Source organism: Alexandromys fortis, unplaced genomic scaffold (genome assembly GCF_014885135.2).
Source record: "Alexandromys fortis isolate MF-2015 unplaced genomic scaffold, M_Fortis_MF-2015_v1.1 scaffold_31, whole genome shotgun sequence".
Lineage (NCBI taxonomy): Eukaryota > Metazoa > Chordata > Mammalia > Rodentia > Cricetidae > Alexandromys > Alexandromys fortis.
Window position 1 is genome coordinate 11336756 of NW_026067974.1, and position 24836 is coordinate 11361591.

Consider the following 24836-nt stretch of genomic DNA (forward strand, 5'->3'; position numbering starts at 1 on the left):
TATGAGAAGCGCTGTCAACATTGCATGAAGACAGACGCCATAAAGAGTCGGACGGCACAGCGAGGGCTCCAGATGGAGTTATGGGGTTCTAGGTGGAGTGGGTGTCTCTTCTTGGAGGTCTTAGAGGAAGCAGGAGGCTGCATTCTGCATGGTAGATGGGTAGTCCACAGTACTGCTTATGCCAGGCCGTCTCTGCTTCCCTTCGGCAGGGCACGGGGAGGGGAGGGGAGCATTTCCAGGAAAGAAGGAAGGAAGAAATCATATTAACGTGTGACTTAGAGGATATGGGGGCAGTGAGTAGGAGGGACACATTTAGCCCCTAGCTCCAAACCTCACACATAGCGCATTCAACAAAAACAACGAGTTTCCTGTTGCCGTGGGACTGGAGGGGACAGGACCAAGACCATGCAGTCTCTCTGCAGACTAGCAAAGTCTGGAATGGCCGTAGTGAGATGTACTGGCTTCCGTTCTTGGTGTTGGCAGTAGCAGATCTTCACCGCTTGGCTCGAGTTTCTCGAAGGTGTGCTTGCACGGCAGGAACAGCCCTGGATGCATGGCGTGTTTGTTGTTTGGAAGCCGAGTCTCCTTCCTTCCCTCTCTCGGGTGCAGTTGAGGTGGGAGGTAAGAACGTCTCAGGTGGGAAAGAGAGGGTTGAGATGGCATCGCCTCTGTGACTGACATCTTGGGACTGTGGAAACCAGCTCACCCTCCTTTCTGCACCTCCTTACCAGATGAAAGGAGAGATAATGGGGGCAGGGGGTGGAAACCACCGTGAGGTTCCAGGAGTTAAGTAAGAGAGGACAATGAGCTCTTCCCCGGCCGAGCCAAGCCCCAGTGTAGAGGCGGGGCTGCACCGAGTGTGAGAGAGGGTGTTCCCTGCTCCGCGAAGGGAAGGAGCCAGCAGCAACCTGTTTCCATCATTGATTTTAGATATTTGCTTTGCTGACTCCTTCTTTCTACAGAGCTCCCCCCACCCCCCCGCCCCTCCGTCAGCAGTTAATCCTGTGTTCTGAGGTCGACACCCCAGGGCCACATCCCAGTTTAGTTTGTCCTCGCCGGTCAGCTTCCACTTCCCTGTAGAGGATGCCGTGAGAATAGGTATTAGGTGGATTATCATCTGGCTGGTCTCATTTAGGCTAAGGCGTGATTTACTGATGGGAGAGGGGAAGGAACGCAGAGGTAGTCACCCAAGCTGTTTAGATGATCTCACTGAAGCTGTTTAGATTATCACTGAAGCTGTTTAGATGAAAAAAAAAATAAAAATCTACCTTTGATCTGAGTGGAATTTGGGGCACCGTGGGTGCGAAAACTTAAGAGAAGAGATTTTTTTTTTCTGTAGTGTTTTGATTATTAATACAACTTGGCCATAAGGTTTGCTGTAACAAGAAAGGTAAGGAAAACCCTTTGTCGTCTCCAGCCCCTTGTCCCGCAGGACAAGGACAGGAGTCGGTTCTGACGTCCTTAGTTTAGAATAGTAGTTATTCCCTATTCTCTACCCGTGCCATGTTAGGCACATTCCTTGGCTCCGTAGATGCAAAGGTGAGAGAGACACGGGCATAGTCTTGACCCTTAAGGAAGGAGCTAGCTCTTCCGGGGCGGGGGGAGTTTGGGGAACGAGACCCAGAGAGATGCCTGCTGGACAAGAGTTTTCAAACACAGATTTGTTTGAATATGTGAACTGCAGGCAAATGGAAACTGGATTCTGTAGGACCTGAGGAGAAGCCACAGAGCTGCACCTTCAGTATGAGTGGGAGGCCATTGCCTAAAACAACAACCTAGACAAAGAGGCCTCCGTGTGGAGAGGCGTTGGAAACACACAGGACGAAAACCTGAAAACTTTGGCTTGGCATAAAGATACCCTGCTCGAGCGCCAAGAGAGAAGCCTGAAAATTGCTTGGGGCCACTTTGGGAAGTTCCTTTCATGCCATTTTAAGAAATTTGGACTTGATTCCAGAGTCATGGAGTGGACTAATGAGAGCCGTCAAACAGGAAATCATAGGAAAAAAAAAGCCATCAAATGAGCACAGCCTTAACATTTAGAGCCTAAGTTTGGGTAGAAGGATTTTAGGGGAACTGAGGTAGGAAGGCAAAGTAGGATTTTCAAGGTTCTGAGGTAGGAAAAAGACAACGAGACACCAAGAAGGTAGCAGTGGTGTGGGAAGGAAGGAAAGATAAGGACTAAATGGTGGCATTTGATTGTGGCTGGGTACAAGTGGGTGGTTGGGGAGTCTAAGATTTCCAGAAGTTTCTAGGTTTGGGCTCAAGGAATATCATTAGTTGACATGAGTAGCAAGGGATAGGCAGGCCTTGTAGGAAAGACGGTGGACTGGGATAGGAAGATTGGCGATGGGGCTCCCAGTGAACACCCAAGTCAAGCTATCTATCCCATGGCAGTGTGTGTCTTGGGGTCCAGGAAAGTGTGTGTGACTGCGCTTGGAAGTCACTGGCAAAGGGACAGCATGGATTGTGCAAGATAAGAGAAAAAAGAACAAGGATATACAGCATGTCATATGTAAATGAGGATGTACAGCATGTCATATGTAAATGAGGCTGATAGAGACAGAGGGAGGGAGAGAGGGAGAGAGGGGGAGAAAACGAACCAGGACTCAGAACCTAGAAGAAAGCAGGAGAGAAAGAGAGGAAGAGAATTTCCAGGAGATGGGCTGACCTGGATATGAAAGAGGCTGTTTTGGAAGGATCCTTTAAGTCACCATTGTCTCTGTGACTAGGGAGTGAATCACTCCTAAGGTATTAACTAAAGCTACACTCATGGCCTCAGTCCTCATAATTATAAATCATTTAATCTGACCGTTTGTGCAAACTAAAAGGAACCCCGAGACCGATGGGCATTTAGGAGACAGCTGAGGGCTAAGTGGACCCTCACAGAGGCAGTGGCGAAGCCCTTGGAACACTCAAACTGAAGCTGTAGACGGAGTAGGGAGGAAACACTCACAGTTAGGCTTGGCTCAGAGGACGAGCACCCAGTAAAAGAAATGAATAGGGAGTGGTTTGGAAGCCTGAGAAGGCTCAGGAAATCAGTGTGGAGGGAAGAGTGCTAATTCACCTGGCAGTAACCAGAAGGAGGTTATCTGAGGTTGCGAGTTTCACATTCTGCAGAGAGAGACCACGGAGAAGGAGAACTAGGAGGAAAAAGTCTATGTTGTTGCCACAAGATCCTTGGAGATTCCAGAACAACAATTTTCCAGATAATTTAGGGCACAGAAGTCAGGTCATTTATCACTAGGGAAGCAGAGGGTGGAGAGAGAATGAAGTCACCTACATCTTGTGTTGCTAGAACATTCCAAGTACACGACAAAGGAATGTCAAGGAGGAGAACAGGTGTCATTAGGACAAGAATGTATGGGACACACATTGAGAGACGGAAGTGGGCTGGCTGTTGGAGTCTTCAGAGGTCTTTTAGGAAATGTTTCCTTCCAGGAGGAAAGGAAGTCAGACTCGGGGATCCCAGAAGTGAAGTAGCACAGGCAGGAGCCTGGAAAGTGAAGAACGTTAGAAACAATACGGATAAGGAGCCCTCAGTGAGGGTTTGAAGATTTAAGTCTGTATCTACCCATCCTGTGTATCTTGTTCTCTAGCTTCCAAATTCTCAAAGGTATGGCTTCCTGTAAGGACAGGATGGCATATTACTTCTCTCTGTATCCTTGGGACCACAATAAAACAAAGTTTTGGAGAAATAATTTAAAATCTATAATAGGGAATTAAAAAAAAAGACATGTGTCATTTAAAAAAATCCCTAGAGTTTAGAAAAACCAATTGTGGAGGAGAATGAGGCAAGGGTGGGGAGGGGGAGAGCAGTGGGGGAGGAGCTGGGAAGAGAGGGAAGGGAGGGGAAACATGGATCGGGGTGTAAAATCAAAACAAAATAAACAACCACCACAAAAAACTAAAAAAGAAAAGAAACCAGCTGTGGTGAGTGTTGGAGATTGAGTTCTCAGGGAAATGTTCTGGGGTGACTGGGAAAATACAGCCCCCTTCGTTCAACTGGAAAGGCCACCATCAGTACCATGTGAATGCAGTTGCCATAGCCTGGCATCAAATGTCAGGTGACCGCTACGTATGACGACATTCAGTTTATGAACCCGAAAAGCTGGGGAACAGATTATGGACCATGACACATTTTCTAAGAGATTCTCATTTGTGTCTTAAGAAAACTGTCTTGATCTAGGCTGTGGACAGCCCTTCGCTTTGCTTCTTCTTGTGTTCCCCACACTTCCATTAGTGGGGTTAGGATTAATATTAGTAAGCATTAGTTTGACTAGTTAGATGGCAAAGCAATTTGTTTCCTGCATGCATTCAAGAATTGATGACAATGAAAAATAGAAACAGTTTTAGGGACTTTATAGATGAGCGCTAACAAATGCAAAACTGATAAAAAAATAGAAAAATAGTTTTAGGCGCAGATCAGAGCTAACAAATGCCAAAGCTTCTCAAATGTCACCCTCCCTCCTTCTTTCTTTGCCTCTCTTTCTCCATTTCTTCTAAGACAGCCTCACTGTATGCTCAGGCTGGCCTCAAACTCTCCATCCTCCTCCTCCTCCTCGGCCTCCTGAGTGCTGGGGTTATACACATGGACCACGGCACCCTCATGAAGCCTCCTCGAAGCCACTATTCCAGACTCAGAGCAGACATTACTAATTGATAACGACACAGCTTCCTGACAAACTGAGGTCTGCCTCTGTTCTTAATAAAGTTAATCAAGGAAATCACAACTGGTTTTCTAGATTTGATCTGTGAGCGAAAACCATCTCCTCTTTCTAGCTTTGACTGTTTGTCAGCAGCCATGTGTTCATAAAAAAAAATACAGGTATTCTCAAACGTTACTCATTTCTTCTTCCCCACCCCCATTTTCTGGTCTTGTTAAGTACTCAACACTAAGAAGAAGCCCTTATCAAATATTTCCGGTGATAGGAAACCTCACTGACTTGCATGGGTTCCTTAGATGCTGCAAATGATTTCTTAAAAATTTTTTTATCTTGGCTTGGGATCTTCTAGACAGAAAGGCCATTCAGCTGGAGAGTCCCTTGTTTCCAAAATCTTTTCTTCCAGCTCCTTCATCTGCTCCTCAGATGACATGGCTTCCCCCTACAGCATCACGGGAGCTGATTTCACCTGGATCCCTTGTAAATCTGTAGTGTTAATGTGTTTTCCCCCTTTTCTGTTTGTGGTCTTATCACAAGGAATGCTATTTGGAGAAGTGTGTGCCGTGTTTAATCCCATGGTGCCCCTCTCCAGAGCAACACTGCAGCCCTCTGAAAATACAATTCAAAACAGCGTCTCTCATTTTCTTATCTAAACCTGTGGAAATTATTTAAATGTAATGAGCCTTAGGAGCATGCATGCATCCCCCCCATTTCGGGGCGTGGCTCCGGGGTGGCTCACGTGTCTTGATCGCATTTGTAATAGGAATTTGAATTTGCTTTACTCGCTTGCGGGGTTCACCCTCTTTTCTTGGGTGTGGGGCCCAGGTTTGTCACTCAGGCTTCTCTGATTGGGGTGCTGATTAAGTAGCTGGCTCTTAAACTGCAATTATCTTCCTCTTCAATTAAAATCGCGTTTCTTTATTGCGACACAGCCGTTGCAAAATCTAGTAACACATATTGGGTATTTGTTTCACTCCCAACAAACTTTCCCTGAGTTTTCATATCCTGGCCTTTTGAGTTGCTCAGCTGCTAGACATTGCTGTTCCCCTTACTAGGCAGGACACTCTTCCCAACATGCTAGATCGGTAGGTACTTTATAACACGATTAATGTGGCCAGCCCTTTGCTGTAGAGCGCTATACAGTCATCTGTTGTAGAGTAGTGATTAAAACATTATGCTTGTTCCCAGATTTTATAATTCTGGGTGACTCATCCACTAGAGCCGTACATATATGACAGCCTAATTGGTACCAAGATGAAAAATTCAATCAGCATAAGCTTTTATTGGAAAATATGCCAAATGACAGACTAAATAGTTTTCACTGGACTTTAGCCAATATTGTTCTCTGACCAAAAAAAAAAAAAAAAGAAAAGAAACCCAACTGTTTTTGATTGATGGATTGATTTGGGGAATTGTACATGGTACTGAGCCCCAAATTCCCTTTCCTGTGAGTTTTAATGGCATGGAAACGATGGGTCAAGCTCATGGGATATTTCTCAATATCACCCCCCTTCACCTGTGTGTGGTGTACCCACCTTCTCCCAGATGCTGCATTAAGAGCTGGGGATTTGGTTCGAGATGGCCAGCATCGCATGACGTTGCCTTTGGGTTGGTCTTCAAGAGCAGAATTATGCCGTTTGCAGGAAGACGGGCGGTACGGGAGGCCGGCATGCCAAGCGACATAAGTCAAGACTAGAAAGACAGATACTTCATGTTTCTGTCATATGCCAAATCCATGCGAAAAAAGTACAAGGATTGCTTGGGAAGAGGAAGAGGGTCCAGAAGAGTGGAAGGGAGAGAAGAGAACAGGAACAGATACGTGGGAATGAACAAAAGCCGTTTATGTAGGTATGACAATTTCATAATGAAGTCCATTACATACACTTGATGAATACAAACCTTGCAGAATTGGCGGCAGCTTCACGGATTGAGCCTGGGATGCTATTCTGGGCCATCTGTCTGTGTCTTGTTTCTGTGCTGTGACATGCTGTTTGTCACTGTGGCTTTGGCGGTGCGGTGCTTCTGCTTTACGCTTTCTGGTGAATACAGCTTTGGAGATTTAAGTCTGTTATGTGCCTGAATGAATTTGGAGACTGTTTCCTCTAGTACCCTGGAAGTCTTCATTGGAATGTTGTTGGGGATGGCATGGTATATCTAATAGTCTGACTCCCTGAAATAAGAAACTATTCAAGTAAATGCTGGCATATTTAAAACAATTCATTTTTTTTTTTTTTTTGGGCTGGAGGGATGACTCAGCAGTAAAGATCCCTGGCTCTTCTTCCAGAGGACCTGGGTTCAGTTCCTGGCACCCACATGGTGGCCTATGACCATTTATAGCTCCAGTCCCAGGGGATCCCATGCTGTCTACTGGCCTCCATGTGCACCAGGCACACACGTGACATAAATAATTTTATTAAGAGTTTATCTTCTAAGACTGAAGTCTGGATTGCAATGGCCAAAGAACTTGGGGTTCTTATGGGTCAGATGCTTCGGGTTTATTTTGCCCATTGCCTTGCACTCCGCACCATGCAGGGAAATGTTACATAGTGTTTTATGGTCCTCTGCTTGGGTGTATACATATAGGCTCTGCTCAGATCTGCTCCACTGTAGAGAGTGGTTCTCTTACCCAGCCCCATGCATTTCCCTCCGTCTAGCAAAGGTCTGCAGCATCCTGTCTACATCTTTTCTCCTGGGCAGGTTACATTATGTCTCAAGGTAAGATGACCGGCAGTCATGTCTGTGGCTGCTCACAGTTGCCTCCGGAAAGCCAGGTCGATATTAGTTTGAGAGAAAAGTAAATTTTAGAAGACCCCTGATGATAAGGGCTGAGAGACACATGCTCTGTTTCGATCTAGAATATAGGACTATTCTGATATTAAAATCATGTTTTTTCCCTCCTTTCCTATAAACCTAGTCTTCCGCCAGTTGCTATAGGAGAATTCTTTTATACCGGTAGTTAGCTGATTGTACTCTCTGTGGATGAGTTAGGAAATGCCAATACTGCTTCTATAAGTGGATGTCTATCAGTAAAAAAAATCATTTTGTCAAAACACCTTCTGATATTCTTAATATGTGTAGGAATAAAATCTTCAGGTTGATTTCCTTAGAAAACGGCATGAGCTAAAAGCCTACCTGTTGGAACTGAAGAGCGCTTTCGGCTGAACTGCCAGGCGCTGAGACACGTGATTTCTATCCGTAAACTTGTGAAATGACCAAGCTCAGGTTTCCATGCTGTAGGTAAGTTTTTGGTGAAAATATTTGCCGAATCCAACGACTACCCCGGTAAAATGGAAACACCTGTTTCAGTGCTTTTCCTCTGCAACAGCCAATCAAACCCTTTTATTAAGAATTAAAAGCAAGGGCCGGGTGGTGGCGGCACACGCCTTTAATCCCAGCACTCGGAAGGCAGAGGCAGGAGATCTCTGTGAATTTGAGGCCAGCTTGGTCTACAAAATGAGTTTTAGGACAGCCAGAGCTGCTATGCAGAGATACCCTGTCTTGAATCCTCCCCATCCCCCCAAAAGAATTAAGATCAAAATAAGAGTAATTCATTTCCGGCTGGGGGGGGCTGAGCATATTTAAACAGAGTGATGACAGATAATAGATCCAGGTGGAATATTTTCAGAGCATCCTCTCCTCTGTGTTGGAAACTGTTTAGCTGTTGTGTCGATAAGCGTGGGTTGGCATGTTCAGTACCATCATGGAGGGGTGGTGGAAAACAGAGAAGTAAACACAGCTGCAGTGAGTTCACGATCCCCAAAGCTCTGTTCACAGACTGCACAAAGCCGCATCCTCCAGCTCTTACATTCCTTAAGCCGCTTCTTCTGTAAAGGCTCCTGAGCCTTGGTGGTGGGGTTCGTGTGTCCCATCCAGAGCACTCGGTCTCTTGATGTCAGCACATTGACCAGTCGGGCATCTGCACCAACTGCTGTCTGTTGTAAAAAGACACCTCTCTGACCAAGGTTGAGACCGCCCAGGTCTCAGGCCAGCCGATGATCTGATGGATATTTCCGGAAAACAGCACCTGGGTTTATATAGCAAATATTTATTGAACACTTTTAACCTGGTAACCGCATGCTAAGTACTCGAGCTGCCTAGAGAGTGACATGGACATTACAGCTTTCGTTCAGTATTTGGACACTTGTACACGCACCTCTATCCAACAAGTATGGTAACCTCCTGCAGCGGGCTAAATGTGATGTTTTATTCAGTGTTCTGGATGCCTGGTATTGTGTTCATATTTGTACATGCGTGTATATTCTTGTTCATGTGAGTGTGTGTGTGTGCACACATGGACATCTTGTTTTTGAGACACCGTTTCTCACTGGAAGTGAAGTATCTTGTATAATAGAGCTGTGTTTTTTTCTCTTAAAGATTTATTTTTATTTGTGTGTATGGTTGTATGAGTGTATATGCACAATGAGTGCAGGTGTCATTGGAGGCCAGAAGGGGGCAGCATATCCCCTGGATTGAAAACTGACATTCCCTCCCCTCCCTTCTTAAAGAACTTGCTTATATTGTTTCAAATGTCACACAAATAAATACAGAACTGTGAACTGTGCTAAGAGGTACAAGGGGGAAAACGCAATATAGTATGTGTATATACTTCTAACAAGAGAGGCAGATTTGGTTAATGGTGGTTGGGAGCAGTAGTTCCAGGAGAGGTGACCTTTGAGCAGACCTCACTGATGAGTAGGAGTTAGTTTGACCATGGCCAGGCAGGAAGTACTCTCTCGGGAAAGGGAATATCTGAAAGGAAGCTGAGTGGGAAGAAGTGGGTTAAATTTTTACTACATTGGCGTAATCACTGTGTGTTGTGTATATGTGTGTGTATGTATATCATCATATCATGTGCGCAGCTTGAATACACATGTGTGTGCACTGTAAAGTCACACTACACAAGGCCAGCAGGACTGGTGAAGACGGAAGAGATTCACAGTTTGAGGAAAGTCAGACTTGGCTGCGTTTTTGGTATTTATTCCAAACTTCTGAAGAGCTTTGAGCAATGTGGTGATGAGATCAGCTCTGTGAGGGAAGAACAGAAAGGGGTGGGTACAAGTGGAGGCTGTGTGGGGTTGTGATGGTCAAGGCAGTGGAGGAAAAGAGCCAGATCAAGGCATTTAGGAGACACAGAGGCAAATATGCCTACAATGAGCTTAGTGTACTGTTGAATAGAGGAATCCAGAAATCTTTAGTTTCAGGGGGTATGGAGCTTGATCTAGGTAAGAAGCCTCAACAGAAGGATTTTTAGAGCAACATCGATGGAACAATACTTTTTCCCGGATTGCTTAGCTCAAACTCAATTTCACTGAAATATAAGAATTTGTTAAAATCATGTTTTCTTGTTTAATGTTTTGTCTGAGCCAATCAAGCACAAGTTTAATAACCATTAAAGACACTTACATAATTGTGATTCAGAGCTAAATTGTTATGATAACATAAAAGCTTTGTCTATGTGTATATGCCACAACATATAACATATAGCACACATATGTTTTATGATACACAGCATGTATTTTTGGAGTGCAGTTTTGCGCGATTAAGATTTCAGGGTACCAATACTTTGGAAAATGCAGCTTCAATGTGCCCAATGAAAACGCATACAGATCTTTGAATAAAGGCCCTTTTATATAACAGCACAACAATAAAATATCTCCTGTCCAAACTTTAGAGACAAATAATTGTGTAACTTGCTATTTTAGTGGCTGTTGGGAAATACAACCTGACATGTACTGTCCCTCCACTCCTCAGAAGCGTTCCCCTGTCAAGCAACTGCTCTCTGTGTACCCTCCAGGTGACAGGGAGTCATGACAGTCATGACTAACGCACACATGGGCTCTCCTCCCTGTTGAGCCGTTCCTTCCCCTTGAGCGACTCTCAGGCTGCTGCTGGCCAGCCTTCAGCTTCCCAGCTCCCTCACTCTGCAAGCTGTGCAAACACCGTCCAAGGTCACACCGGGGAGAGAGCTGCCACTGGGGATGCCAGTGGGGAGCCCAGTCATGTTTTCCTACTGTCCTGGCCCCTCAGCCTCGGAACAGCCAGAACAGGGAGGCTAGACGCCATTGCTGTGTTTTTAATGTATGACCTGGCTGGCGAATTCTGATCAGTGTGGGTGGGATTCTGCAGATTGTGTTCCAGGGTTATCTCTTGATTGGATGTTGACTGCCTATGTTGTTTTCTTTTTCTAAACTGATAAAAATTCATCTGCCAGCTTACCCAGCTGTTATTTGATAAGATAGGACATTTTAACATCAGGATTACTCTGTCATCCAGAATCAGCCCATAAGACAGCTTAGAACAGATGTCCCCCAAACGTAAAGTGTGCTGGAAGTACTTACATATAATGTAAAATGTCATAAAATATTTAAGAGTCTTGCAGCATTAAAAAACATGCCCCAGGAATATCTGTTTAATAGTTGCTCCTTTTAAAGCCAATAAAAAAGGCGTGAGGACCGTCATATCTTCCGCACAAGTGCCTCCTCCTCACGCCTTTGTTAAACAGTCGTGTATCTTATCTGGGGAACTGTAACAACAATGACATCATACTCCATCTGCACCAATCTGATAAGGAAAGCAATGTGTGGTCTGCATAAATCATGTAGCTGCATTTAGGTCATACAGATTGGCACTATTATACTTACAGATATGTGATGGTGAATAAATCTGTTGGATTAATATGCAAATATAGAAATACATAACACTATATAAAAAATACCGATGGGATATTTCTTCAAAATAAGTTACACTCAAACTGCTTTAAACATTATTTTTGTAGCCTGTTCACTTGAAAAGCGAAATTGCACCCTTAAGTGATCCCTTAAAAATCCCTCAGTAGTTCCCAGTAAATGAAATATTTCAAAACACGTACACTTTCCTTGGTAGAAACTTCGTGTTTATGTAACTGTAGGTGGTGGGTCCCAGTGAACACGCTGACCAGCCTCAGTCATAGTGTCCTGTGTGTGTGGCGTTTCCCCCCATTCCAAACGCTGAACTCCTATGAATATCACGATATCATGGCCATCTTTTTGTAATAGGTGAGCCAGCTCAAGCAGAGCAACTTTCTCAAGAGGACAATCACTGAGTCTGAAGTCTGAGTCTGAGCAGAGTCTGAAGTCCCACCTGCTCTCCGTGTTAGAGCTCGCCACCCTTTGTGAATTGTTTCATTTAAACAAAGGTCTGCTTCGACGTCATGCATTTGTTTCCATGATTTTGAGGAAGGAAACAGCATCCCGGGAGTTAAGAATGCATGTATAGGGGCCGTGGAGCTAGCTTAAGGGAACGGACTTGCTGCAGAAGCATGAGGACATGAGCGTGGATCCCCAGCACCTATGTTAAAAGCAAACATACAAAGCTGCGTGTGGCATCCTGCACATGTAAGCCCCAATGCCTAGCTCCAGTTTCAGCGTAGAGACCTTGTCTCAAAAATAGTAATAATAAGCATAAAAAAATAAGGTGGACAGAGAATAGTAAAGGAAGACATCTGATGGCAACCTCTGACCTCTGCACAACGCGTAACGGCCACTTGTGTACACACACACACGCATCACACACACACACGGATGCACACATGCACAGAACATATGTATAACAAACATCAACAACGACATCTTTTTGCAACTAAAATTCACAGTTGAATTTTAGGGAAGACCCGAGTACAGACATTATTTCTGAGATTCTCTATGCCCATACTTTTGCTTTCTGTGCAGCTTTCCTATCTACCCTGAGCTTTGCAAACACACCATTGCATGCCTGCAAAGCTGTGGGTTTATTCATGACTTTATTGTAAGTTGTACTGCGAACCCTGGTGTCACAAGAGTAAAGCCTTGGGCATGCTAAGGTTCCCTTGGTCTGTTTTATAGGTGGCAGGGGGTTTCTGGGTAGAGCTCTCTCCTTCAGCTTGAGCAGCTGTGGAGCGCTGCCATCCTACAGTGCTGAAGGGGTTTGCCACTCACGAAACTCTTGCAGGGAATTGGCTTCTCTGACGCTGAAGGTCACCTGCCATCCAGGGAGGAGGGTAGGGTTGACCCCCTGCCTGTGTATCAGGTGAGAACTATTTCAGATGAACGCTTGCGCGTTTCTTTCCCGTCTTCCAAATCATCTAGCAGTGCCTATGAAGGGCTGGAAAAGAATAGGGGTCAAGGGGACCATATGCAAATTAGCCGATGTTTTGAGTCGCAGAGTGACTTTGTGTTTAATTTTCTAACTGATGATGACGGACGTTGAGTTAGTGCCGTGAGTGAGTTAACTTCTTCAATTCTTATAATTGTGTGAGGTAGGCACTTCATTTTTTTTCCCGTGGGAGTGGGGATTGAACCCAGGACCTAAGAAGCCTATGCAAGAATTCTCCCACTGTGTGACACGCCCAGCTTGGTAGGCACTGATTTACCATGAGTTTACAGATGAGAGTGGTAAATAAAACTACTAGCAAACAAGAGAGCTGGAGCCCATCTGGACCACCAGCCTTTGACTCTGCCCTGACCCACTGTGCACAGTGGGGAGCAGGTGCCCGAGAGCTCTCTGAGGATGTGCATGAGGAAGCCTGGGCTTTTGCCGTAATGTTCCACATCCCTGGCAATTTAACAGTCAGTGCTCAGAGCAGGCACCGACTCATTCAGACATCCCCCTGCTGATCCCACATGGCCCCATGATTCCACTGCAGCATCATCGTAGAGGCAAAGCAACCCCATCCCGATGATGCTATCATTTAAGATCGTCTTTGCGGTGATCTACATACAAAGCAATGGACCTACTCAAAGCTCACAGCTTGAAGAGCCCTGAGGATTAGCTACACCTGTGTCACCATCCCCACAGTCAGCAGGTCCTTCAGTTCCCCAGAAGGCCAGTTCATTTATTCTCCCTCACCTTCTATGCCAGGGGGCCACTGACCAGCTGTCACTGAAGAGGAGGCTTGTTTGCCTTAAAGTTTTACATAAATGGGATCACAGAGATGTATTCTCTTGTGCCTGGCTTCTTTAGCTTAGCCACTAGACTGACCTCAAACTCCTGGACTGGAATGATCCTCCTGTCTCAGCTTTCTGCGTAGCTGGGACTCTGGTTGCATGGCCCACGTCCCCGCTTTCCATGGGGTTTCTGTATCGGCATTTCTGTGCTTCATAAATTGACGGGCTGTGTTCTAGTGTGTGGACTTTATCAGGTGATTAGGGATAGGACCATGAATTCTGATCTTAATGACCTTTTCTTGATATGTTGCTAAATGGTGCAGCTACAGCCTTTGGAACCAGCTGCAGTGATAAAAGATACAAACAGCTGGCTTTTTAGTTTGATTTTGAGTTTATGATACTAATCTCTCTCTCTCTCTCTCTCTCTCTCTCTCTCTCTCTCTCTCTCTCTCTCTCTAAGGTGTGTGCACACATATGTTGTACAGATGTATGAGCCTGTAGAGGTCAAGGGTCAGCATTAGATGCAGTTCCTCAGGCTCTCTGTCCCCCTTGCTTCCTGAGTCAGGGTCTCTCTTTCGGCTGAGGCTCACCATTAATTTAGGGCTGGCTGACCAGTGAGCCCCAAAGATCTACATGTTTCAGCCTCTGAGATTCTGGGAGTCAGACTCAGGCCCTCATGCTTATGTGGCAAATGCTTTACTGATTGAGCCATCTCTCCAGCCCATGATATTAATCTCTATAACATTTAAACGTATATTTATGTCTAACATTTAAGAAACATTTACCCTACAGAAGATCATTCACTCAGCTGTATGAATACATTTTTATTTTATTCGATATTTGAGTACATTTTGAAGAGCTCAAGGTGATCTGATTGCCTGCCTGGTATTCTGAACATTGATTACTAACTTTATTTTCCCTAAGTGGTCTAGGAGACCTGTGGGGGAGTGATTACTAGTTAAATAAGACAGTCTTATCTTACTAAGTTGATAGTGAAAAGAAATATTACCTACTAAGTTGATAGTGAAAAGAAATATTATCTTCTTCCTCCTCCACCTCTTGTTCCTCTTCTTGCCTTCCTTCTTTTCTAATAAATCTGATATTCTTATCTCAAATGATTTGAACAAAGGAGGTAGTTTTTTCAAGGTCCTTTTCTGAGGGTCCAGCAGGTGGCGCTCTACACACGCTGAAAGGAATCTTGCTTTGCGTCCTAAGGGTTTGTGTTGGGATTAAAGAGTCCTGGCCTTCAGCTGCTCTTCCCTCCTAGAACCTTCTAATTAAAGTTACTAGAAGCTGTGCCTAGCTTAGAGGATCAGAGGATGGGATTTTCACCTGTTGGCCATTGACTGCAGTGTATTTAAGCCTACATGGTGCTATTAAAGAAGGGCTTTGGTATCAGTGTTAAAAGGTCTGCGTGTCGGTCTCTCTCTGCGTCTGTGTTCTCAACCTCCAGCCCCTTGCCCGAAGCTCGCGAACTGGGGTCTAGTGCATAGAGCGCAGATCGGGGCCGCGGTGCGCGGCAGTTTGTTTGGGTGGTTTCCCTTCTGTTAACCTTTCCTCAACCACATTTGTTTGGTTGACTAAAATCTATTTTGTCCTTGATTATTAGAGCAATACACTTGCTTGCTAAGCTTTTAAGGCATACACAGAAGGAATAATAGCGCATACTTGTGAAGGCCCTTGCTAGTCCTGAGAGATTGCTGTAATAAATCAGTATACATTGCATCTTCCAGGCCCTTCCTTAGCTTAGACAAAACAGCAATCGCATATATAAACAAGAATTTAAATTTGCAAAATTTTAGAGCTTAATGTAATTTTAAACAAGATGCTTGGCGTTTGCTGTTTGATCTCTTAGCTTCCCCCCCCCCCAGTGACTTATTTCCCCTAAGGACATTTTCACAACTTGTGTCTTGCAGAGTCCAGGCCTTTCACAGCTGCACTGAATCAGGGACCGTGGTCTGGTGGTAGAAGCTGGACTCTCGTGAGGTCATTGTTGTGGCCCAAAAGTTTGTATTCTCCCCAAATATGTGTATTAAAATCTAGTCACTAGTGTGGTGGCATCACAAAGTGGGACATTTGGGAGGGTCTAATGGCAGAGCCCTCGCAGATGGGACCAGTGGCTTATGGAACAGAGGTCCCAGGGAGTGGCTTCCATTCTCTACCGCGTGCCCAGGCAGTGGGCCCTGAGCAGACACCCAGTCAGCCTGTTGAACCGAGAGAAAGCAGCTTCTGTTATTTATGCTCCCTTCCTGTGGTCTAAAGCATGTCGTCACAGCCGTCCAAGGGGGCTAGGCTGCGTGCTGTGTTAGTTGCCTCTCTTGCCAGTGAGGATGCGAATTTCAGACTTCCTACACCAGGTAGAGACTGAAGAATATCCCAGAGATAGCGTGATAAAAAGAGTGAGATTTGGAACCTGCTGCCCTTCCATGAAATCCCAGCCATGGGAGCCTTAGTGGGAGAATGTGTGAAATGGCCATTTTTAGACAACTGCCCTCCCTTGTAGTATAACCTTGTAGGTGTCTGACATTCCCTGAGACCAAAGCACAGCAAACAGCATTTTGATCCCTATATATTATATACATTGATCACATTCACTTCCATGGCTGCCGCCTACCGCCACCTCCCTCCTTCTGCTTTGTACTATTTAGGTTAGGGTTAGAGTTAAGTTCAATGTTGGGAAGAGTTAGGATTCTGTTGAGTGATATTAGGGGCTGGGGTTGTCCTTGGAGGTCCTCCTCTGTCACTTCCTTCCACATGTGTGTCAGGAGGTGAGGCTACCTAAGGTCATGATGGAGGCCACCCCAAGAAGTAACGGAAGTATAGACAACAGATGAAAACACAGGGCTAGATGAGGTTAACCAGGGAGTGGGTGTAGAGGGAAGATGGGAGGATGGAGCCCAAGGTTCATAGAGAAAAGCCCTATGAGGAAGCTTCCAGAGGGAGTGGTGTCTCTGAGTCACATTGCAGGGCTGGGGGGCATTTCCAAAGGGAAGGAAGGCTGAGAAACCAAGCTATCTCAGGAATGACCATTAGGTTTGCATTGATCATACCCCTTTGAGATCCCTCAAGTCTATTATCTCTGGTTTAGTCAGATGGGGGCTGAGGATCTTGCTCAGGAGTAGACCTAGGACCTCTCTTTGGGTCTGAAAGGTCAGGATCATCTATGACAGGTGCTGGGAGCGAATACTAAACACAGAGAGATGAGTGCACGCTAGAGGAGATTGAACAGGGGATCCGAAGCCACTTGAACATTAAGAGGAAGATGACTTCAGGAAACTGAACGCTGAAGCCAACCAGCCAAAAAATGGGGTAACCCTCCGAGGTTTTTTCTCAGCTGTAGAAGTCTTCCAGGCTTCCTCTCTCCTCTACCCACTTCGTTATTCCTTACTCATCTTCCTCCGGGTTTCTCTATCCCATTTTGCTTCCAGAGAGTGGACAATAAAGGGACACACACACTGAGCACTTTGAGCCTGGGCGCACAGCTCAGTAGTAGATCCATCCTGAGATGCTGAGCATTGCAACAAAGAAACCATGCTATCCCCTCCTCTGCCTCAAGTGGGCGCTGTCTAGCGCCAACACTCTCTAGGTTCCTGTTGGTTTATTGTACTGCCCTGGGGAGATGGTACAAGGGGTAAAAAGAGCTTTGCTCTGCAAGCATGAAGAGCTGAGTTAGAATCCCCAGCACACACATGAGAAGCAGGCCAGACAACATGTAATCCCAGCGCTGTGAGCAAGAGAACTCCCTGGCCAGCCCACCTAGCTCCATGAGAGGGCCTGTCTCAAGAGGAAGAGCGACAGAGGAAGGAGCCCAATGTTCTGCTCTGGCCTGCACATCCATGGCCGAGGATGCGTGCACCTGCAAGGTCATGGGCACACGTGTGGAGACAGAGGCACGCAGAGAGGAGCTGCTCAAGATTACGTAACAGAACTAGGATTGGAACCCATTCTGACTTTGGAGTCCTGGGTCTTCCTCACTGAATCCCACCCTTGTTTTCGTTCAGGACTTTTGGATTTGACAACCTAGGTCAAACCACCATCTTCTCTGGTTTAGACTTTGGTTACCTTCTATCTCAACCCAGAACCTGACTTCTGTCATTGGCTTTGGCTCAGACTCTCTCTCATAAAAAGCCCCACCCTAGGCCTTGCCACTCCCAGACAGGAGAAAGGAGAACCAAGCAAGGGAGGTCTCCACCCTTGGATCTTGTTACAGGTGTACACTCTGTTCTTTTCTCCCTCCACCACCTGGTTGGCTTCTGAATGAAACATTTAGCTGCCCCGAAATAACTTGAACTTCTCCCATGCATCCTTGGGACTTCTGTGAGCCCTTTGTCAAGGTGTCACCAAGCCTGGTAGATGTCTACCTCTGCCCTCGGACAAGGACCAAGTTTACCCTTGACTCTCCTATCTTCCATTCTACAGGGACTCACTAAGGGTGGAATTAAGTGTGTAGGGACTCATTGCCTGTATGAATTAAGACCCTAGAAAACGAATCGAACAACTGTCCTCTCCTACAGTGGAAATTATAAAATTCCAGCAACCTCAGTGGGCTGGCACAGAGGACAGCCCCTTAAAATAATCTTAATCTCCAACCTCATTATTTTTTGGTCTGAGTGCTTATGTACTTTATTATCAATATCGTAGAAGCGTGTGCCTATGCCCTCAACACTACTGTTGCAATCAAGGAAGCACACACTTCATTTTATGGCCATTAATCTTTAATCAAAGTCAGCTCTGTTAAAACAATGCTATTCCATCAAAGCTCTTGGATGAAACAAATGGTCCCGGGGACCAGAAAACAGAACCTACTGGAAAGACTCCTGAAGGAGCCCAGGAAGGTGTAAAGGTAAAGGTGTAAGGTGAATGAACAATAAAGATCAACACAGCCACGGGGACTTGTGTTCAAACATGCTAACAAGACCCAACCTGAACAGAGAATCCAAAGAAGGGGAAATCGGTCAAAACAGATGTAGCATATGGAAGCAAGAACTTCTAGCTGTAAACTCTGCATTCCTAAGGAGCCGGCGTGAGGTCTTATATTGCTTCTTCAAGTTCCTGAACTTGGGATGAGACCACTTCGCCATTCACTATCTCCTGCACAACTGTCTTGATTTTCCGAGTTTTATTTGGGTCTAAAGGTGAAACACAGAAAAAGGGGGTAATGATTATTGCGAACCAATTATCAACCCAAAGTTTATTCTTGTTCAACCTAAGCTTTTCTTCAAACTTAGACTTTTGGGAGTGACTTTCATTCCAAACCCAATGAGTTTTATTCAGTGGAAACTCATTCATTCGATGCTGTCTTGTGCACAAATCAAGACACCCAATATCTCCCTCCATCTCTCTGTTTCCCTATTCCTTTCTTTTTCTTTCAGCTCAGGGTATTGCTAAGTAGCTCGAGCTGGCCTGGAGCTCACTGTCCTCTTTCTTTCAGTCTTCTAAGAGCTGGAATGGCAGGCAAGCACCACCAGGCCTGGAGCATTTCAAAGCATTTCTGAAGTGTGTGTGGTGCCCACCGCACCTCCCTGGAGTGGATTCCCCTGACTTAGCCTGCTGAGAGGTTTAATAAGTTACCCACTGCTCACTTCGCTTCAGGAAAGACTCTGATGTGTCCCCTGCTCAGAACACAACTACATCAGAAGTTAATTCTGCTCAACCCTTAGTGAGATGTCACAGTTCAGTCCTTAACGAGTAAGATTCTGACTTGTTTTGAATGATTCTTGTCTCTGTACCTTTTGAGGAGTCTACTGATGGTGCCTGACTCTGAGGTTTGGAGACAGCAAGGGACGAACTCTCCTCAAAACCGTCGCTGTAAAGAAAACAAAGGTGGTGCTCATGAGATTGCTGGGTAAGGAGAATCTGCTGTTGGAGTTTAAACATTAAGGATGTCTATGCCACTATGCAGAAAATAGAGATGCTATTACAAGTTTCTTGGCTGAATGATGCACCACCAGGGTAACTATTGGGCCAACACACATTGGTTTCTAAACCCCCTACAGTGAGTGGGCTCTGAAGGGAGGCAGTGTGGTCTCAGAAATTAGCTTTCTTGATTTACAATTTGGAGTAGTATTTCCCCTCCATATTGAGCTGCTATTGTTTCTGACAGACTTGCTACCGTGGGATGGAGGTGGTCCAGATGGATACTATTGATGTGCCGTCCCTAGCATCAGGCCATCAGATGGATCTTCTAGGACATGTAAGTGATCATTTACAATAGTCTTTGTCCACTGCAGCATTTTATTAATTAGTTTTGAGTAATAAATGACTAGATAATTTTGTGTAGTATTTAATAAACTCTAGGTATGTGTTTCCTAGATTTGGTGTTTTATCCTTTCTTCCTCCTCTTTAAAAATAATCTTTATGTGTGTGTATGGTGTGTGTGTTGTGTGTATCTATGTGCATGCACGTTCATGTGTGTAGGTGTAAGGGTGTGTTTGCCACTTCACACATGGATGTCAGCTACACCCCAGGTTGGTCCTGGATTAAACCTTGTTTGAGACACACTGGGCCATAAACTTCTGGGGATATTCCTGTCTCCACCTTCCGTCTTCAGTAGGAGGGATGAAATTAGTAGGAGAGATGAAATTCGAGACATACGTGGGTTTGGGGGTTCTGGCCTCAGTTCTTCACGTTTGCAAACTCTTTACCCTCTGAGCTACTCACCAAGCCCACCTCTGCTTCCCGGAGACGGTCTTACTAGATAGATGTAGTCCAGGCTTCTGCTGCCTCAGCCTTCCATGTGCTAGGCTTACTGGCAAGAACTGTTCCTTGTTTAATCTACTACAGACCTCTTTTCCATTGCAGAAAAAAAAAAAAAAAAAAAAAAAAAAAAAGCAATCTGCGCTGCGGCCAGAGTCTACTGCCTATCAGTCCCTGTGATATTTCCAACCTCACTATCTGTCTGCTCACCCTTGCGCCTCCCCATCCAGGAGCCGGCGGTAGGTCTCAATCTCCATCTCCAGGCGGGCCTTGACGCCCAGCAGCCGCTGGTGGTCGGCGTTCTGGCGCTCTGCATCCGCCCGCAACTGTTGGAGTTGCTCCTCCAGGTTGCCTATCAGCTGCTGCACCTGAGACAGCTGGCAGCAGTAACCGCCCTCGGTTTCAGCCAGTGAGTTTTCAAGGGACTTCTTCTGCAAATGGGAGAGACACAGAGCAGTGTGAGGGTCTGAAGACAAGACGACAGCCCACGGTCCCACATATGGTGGGTGCAACAATTTCTGTGGAAGTTCAAGATTGCGGCCCTCTCGCCCCCTGCGTGTTGTCCTACCATGGCGAGCTGGGATTGAAGTTCAATCTCCAGGTTCTGCACCATGCGCCTCAGGTCGGTGATCTCGCTCTTGCTGGACTGAAGCTGCTCCGTGTTGCTGCTGATCTCTTTCCTGAGCTCTCCGCTCTGCAACAGCCAAGCGGGTAGATGGGTGAGCTCTGCGCTGGCTTAACGGGCTTTCTGGGAACGCACCAAATCTCTGTCTTGGTGTTACCTTTTCAAGGAACCAGGCCTCTGCGTCTTTCCGATTTTGGTCGGCCATGGTTTCATACTGGGTCCTCATTTCATTGAGGACCTTGGTGAGGTCTATCCCAGGTGCAGCATCCATTTCTACACTGACCTCACCTGGACCACCTGCCTGGAAACTCTGGAGTTCCTAGGGACAGCAAGGAGAGAGAAGGATGTGGAAGTTCACGTGACTAGTGGGGTCCCTATGTACTTTTGCTTTACGGGGTCTCTTCTTCCATGATAATAAAACTTCATTTTTGACCGAGTTGGTATAAAAGCAAAATATTAATGCAAGACACCAGTACGTTTTTAACTTGAAAACCTATTTTTATTCTGATTAAGAGAAACGAACAGAAACCATGATATTTTCACAGGTTTCTTGAATGACCAAGGGCTCCACGTTCTGTGCCCGTGGTTGTTGGCTCTGCTTCTTGAACACCCACTTCCTATAATTAAGGAAAAGAAAGGGACCTGGTGTGCAGGTTGCTCCAGCAACTGCTGCAAAGCTAGGGCTGCAAGTGGTACCCTGGTTCGTACACTGTTTCACAGTCATGGAGAATCCAGCAGGAACTTCCTTAGAAGCCCACTGTCAGCAACCCTTCCTCCTCTCCATGCCCCAGCCTTGGATGTGCACATCAGAGTTCCATATGATGTCATTCTGGTTACATTTCTCTAGCATATGTGGCCTACATATTATCTGCAGACTTTTGTTTTAGTTTTTAAAAAATACTCCGTTTAAAATTCCTGCCATTACTTAATGGAAGCAATAGAATCAGAATACTCTTTGCCATCCTGAGTCTAATACTCTAATCTAGTAAACCTTAACAAACAATACTGTAACACACACACACAAGAAAGAGAGAGAGAGGGAGGGAGGAAGGGGGGGAGGAGGGAGGGGTGGGTGAAGGCTAGGGGGTGCACATACAAGAACACCAAAACTAATAGTCATTTTAACACAGAGGTAATGTATTCTCTAGCTTTGTTAATTCAAAATTGTAATGTTTGGGTCTGGGAGGGGAAAAAAAGGCTATTTCTGACCTCCTCATGGTTCTTCTTCATGTAGGCCAGCTCCTCAGTCAGGTTCTCTGTCTGTGCCTCCAGGTCAGCTCTGGCCAGGGTTAACTCATCCAGCACCCTGCGCAGCCCGTTGATGTCAGCCTCCACGGTCTGGCGCAGGGCCAGCTCATTCTCATACCTGAAAACCAAGTGCCAACAGTTTAGGTAGTCAGCATGAACACACAGCATTGTCACGGGCCCTGGACATCTTCAGGGCTATTGACGTATGGATCTGTGCACGGAGAGCCAGACACAGGGGAACATATCTGAAGTCTCAGGACTTGGGAAGTGGAGGCAGAAGGGGCATGAGTTCAAAGTCATTTCTAGCTACATTGTGAATTATAGACCAGCCTGAGATGCATGAGACCCTAAAAAAAGGGAGGAAAAATAGTGCATTAAGAGCATATGATGCAATTTTTGATTTAGTGACCTTTCTTCTTCATGTGCGTATGATTTCTTACTGCTCATCTGGAAAAGAGAAGAAAAACGAAGACTAACCAGGCACTAACATTCCCCAACAGTGACTCTTGCACCCCAGGGAGAAGTCTCCCTGTAGTTTGACTTTCTAACAATATCCCCAAACTAGCTGGTGATAAACTAATAGTTACTCTTTTTCTTCTTCTTTGTGAGTGGCTTTAAATCTTGATGCTTCGTTAGTAGCTTTTGTCGGGCTTCTACAAGTTCAAGACTATGGTCATTACAACTCCCTGTGGGGGACATTTTGTAATACAGAAAGGAAATTAGGTTGTTTTCCCTCTGTGTAGGAGGGCGAGGCATGGGAAAGGAGTTGGGACATAAAAAAAAATGCACGGTTAAGCTTTCCGTTTTATGTGTCATCAGGGAAACAATCGCTTCGTTTAACCCCTTGGCAAAAAATATTATTAATTCATTTTGATACATTGAAAATTCAGGCTTAAACATAGGTGCAATTATTGTGCTGAATTATGAGTCATTACAAAGAGATGGTTCATAGCTCCAGGCGGGAGCTACTTATACTTTAAAGCTATATAAAGTGAACTGTTGGACTTTCAGTGCTTCTTAAAGGGTCGTGTGGATTTGAGAGAGCCCTGGAGGTGAGGAGCGTGTGGACTCGAGCTAACTCCTCTGCCGCCACTGGAGGCAGGAAGTGGGGAATGGGAGGAAGGATGAGTTGCCTAGCATGGGTGTAACAGACTCACTTCATCCTGAAGTCCTCGGCAGCCAGCCTTGCATTGTCAATCTGCAAGAGGACCTGGGCATTCCCAACGCTGGCAGAAATGATCTGGAAGAGTAACAGGAGACACATGAAAATGGAGCCCTAAAGTACCGGTAGTTTCCAAATGTCGTTTTGGATGTAAGAATAAATGGCGACGCTAAAGACTTTTCTCCCTCCGTTCAAACTCTTTATTTTGAAATCAGCTTTTCAAGCTTTAAGCTTCTAGATGGCTTTTCATAATCTTTACTTTTGATTGCTCTTCCCTCCCCACCCCTGCCTTTCCCTCCATCTCCACCTCATCCTTGTTTAAAGTTTTTCAGGCCAGCATCCCCTTCTACTTTCTTATCACATCCCCTTTAAGCACCACGGCTCCTCTCTTGCTTTCTACCTCTGCAGGCACTCCCTGCAACTCAATCATAGAAATCTAAACATCCCGAACTAGAATCCACATCTAGAAGAGAACAGATGGCATTTGACTTTCTGGGCTTCAGTTGCCGCTCTCAGTATAAAGTCCTCAGTTCCGTTTTCCTAAGGCAAAGGCTGTGGATATAGCTTGATGAGAGAAAACTTGGTCACGTGCCCGAAGCCCCGTGTTTGCTCCCCAGCACCACAATAAACAAACAAACAAAGAACAAAATTCCTGAAAGGGTTCAATACAGCTTCACTTTAAAAGCAAGTGTCTTGATAAAATAATGTCTACAAGTTAAGAAATGTACATTTCTTTTAGGAAGACTGAGGAAGTACAGCCATTTTATGATTAACAGAGCTGCATTTCCTGAGAGGAGAAACTTCTCCAAGTACAATCTAGTTAAAATAGGATCTGAGTTAAGAGATTATTATTATTATAAAATAATATCTTATGTTATTATAAAGTTATTATAAAATATTGTAATTCTTTTTTGAAAAGGTTTCTAAAGCCCTTCCCCTTACCTTGTTCTTTAAGTCTTCAATCAGGGGGTAATATTTGCTGTAATCACTCTGGGGCCCAGAGCCTCCAGTCCTTCGTGTTTCATACCACTCTCGAATTTTGCTTTCCAGTTCCGCATTGGCCTCCTCTAGAGCGCGAACCTTGCCCAGGTAGGAAGCTAGTCTATCGTTCAGATTTTGCATTGTTTCTTTTTCAGAACCGGAAAGAAGCCCTCCGTCATTGTCAGAGAGGATACACAGAGACCCACCACCAGAGCTTCTCCCGATTCCCATCCCCAGCCCTCCCAAGCAACCTCCCAGAGGTCCACCATAAGCAGTGGCAAGCCCTGGTAAGAAGCCTGCAGAGCCACCGCTAAAGCCAGAACTGGAGCCAAACATGGATGCCGCAGAAATGAGCACCCCACAGCCAACTCCAAAGCCAGAGGCCATTCCCCCATAGCCACAGGCGATACTAGAAGCAGATGCACCCCAAGGTCTGCCTGCCGCCCCATTCTGTGAGGACGACCTCCTGGACAGTCCAGAGGTACAGACTGAAAGCGACATGGTGTGGTTGCAGAGGGAGTTTGGCAAGGTGGTGACCCCAGAGAGGCCTAATGCTGGTATAC

General features: G+C 45.5%; 1 protein-coding gene and 1 long non-coding RNA gene across 2 annotated transcripts; one reads left to right on the plus strand and one right to left on the minus strand.

The window, feature by feature from the left end:
* Positions 1 to 370: 370 nt before the first annotated feature.
* LOC126510554 (uncharacterized) lies at positions 371 to 19758 on the plus strand. The gene is made up of 4 exons (XR_007594428.1): positions 371 to 520; positions 15478 to 15567; positions 19299 to 19406; positions 19665 to 19758. It is a non-coding gene; the product is annotated as an uncharacterized lncRNA (long non-coding RNA).
* Positions 18532 to 24836, minus strand: Krt12 (keratin 12). The gene is made up of 8 exons (XM_050157197.1): positions 24235 to 24836; positions 23288 to 23370; positions 22092 to 22248; positions 21040 to 21201; positions 20826 to 20951; positions 20468 to 20688; positions 19291 to 19367; positions 18532 to 18690 (listed from the first exon to the last, which is right to left on the minus strand). Exons 1-8 carry the CDS (start codon positions 24772 to 24774, stop codon positions 18593 to 18595), a joined length of 1464 nt encoding a protein of 487 aa, XP_050013154.1. The 5' UTR covers positions 24775 to 24836; the 3' UTR covers positions 18532 to 18592.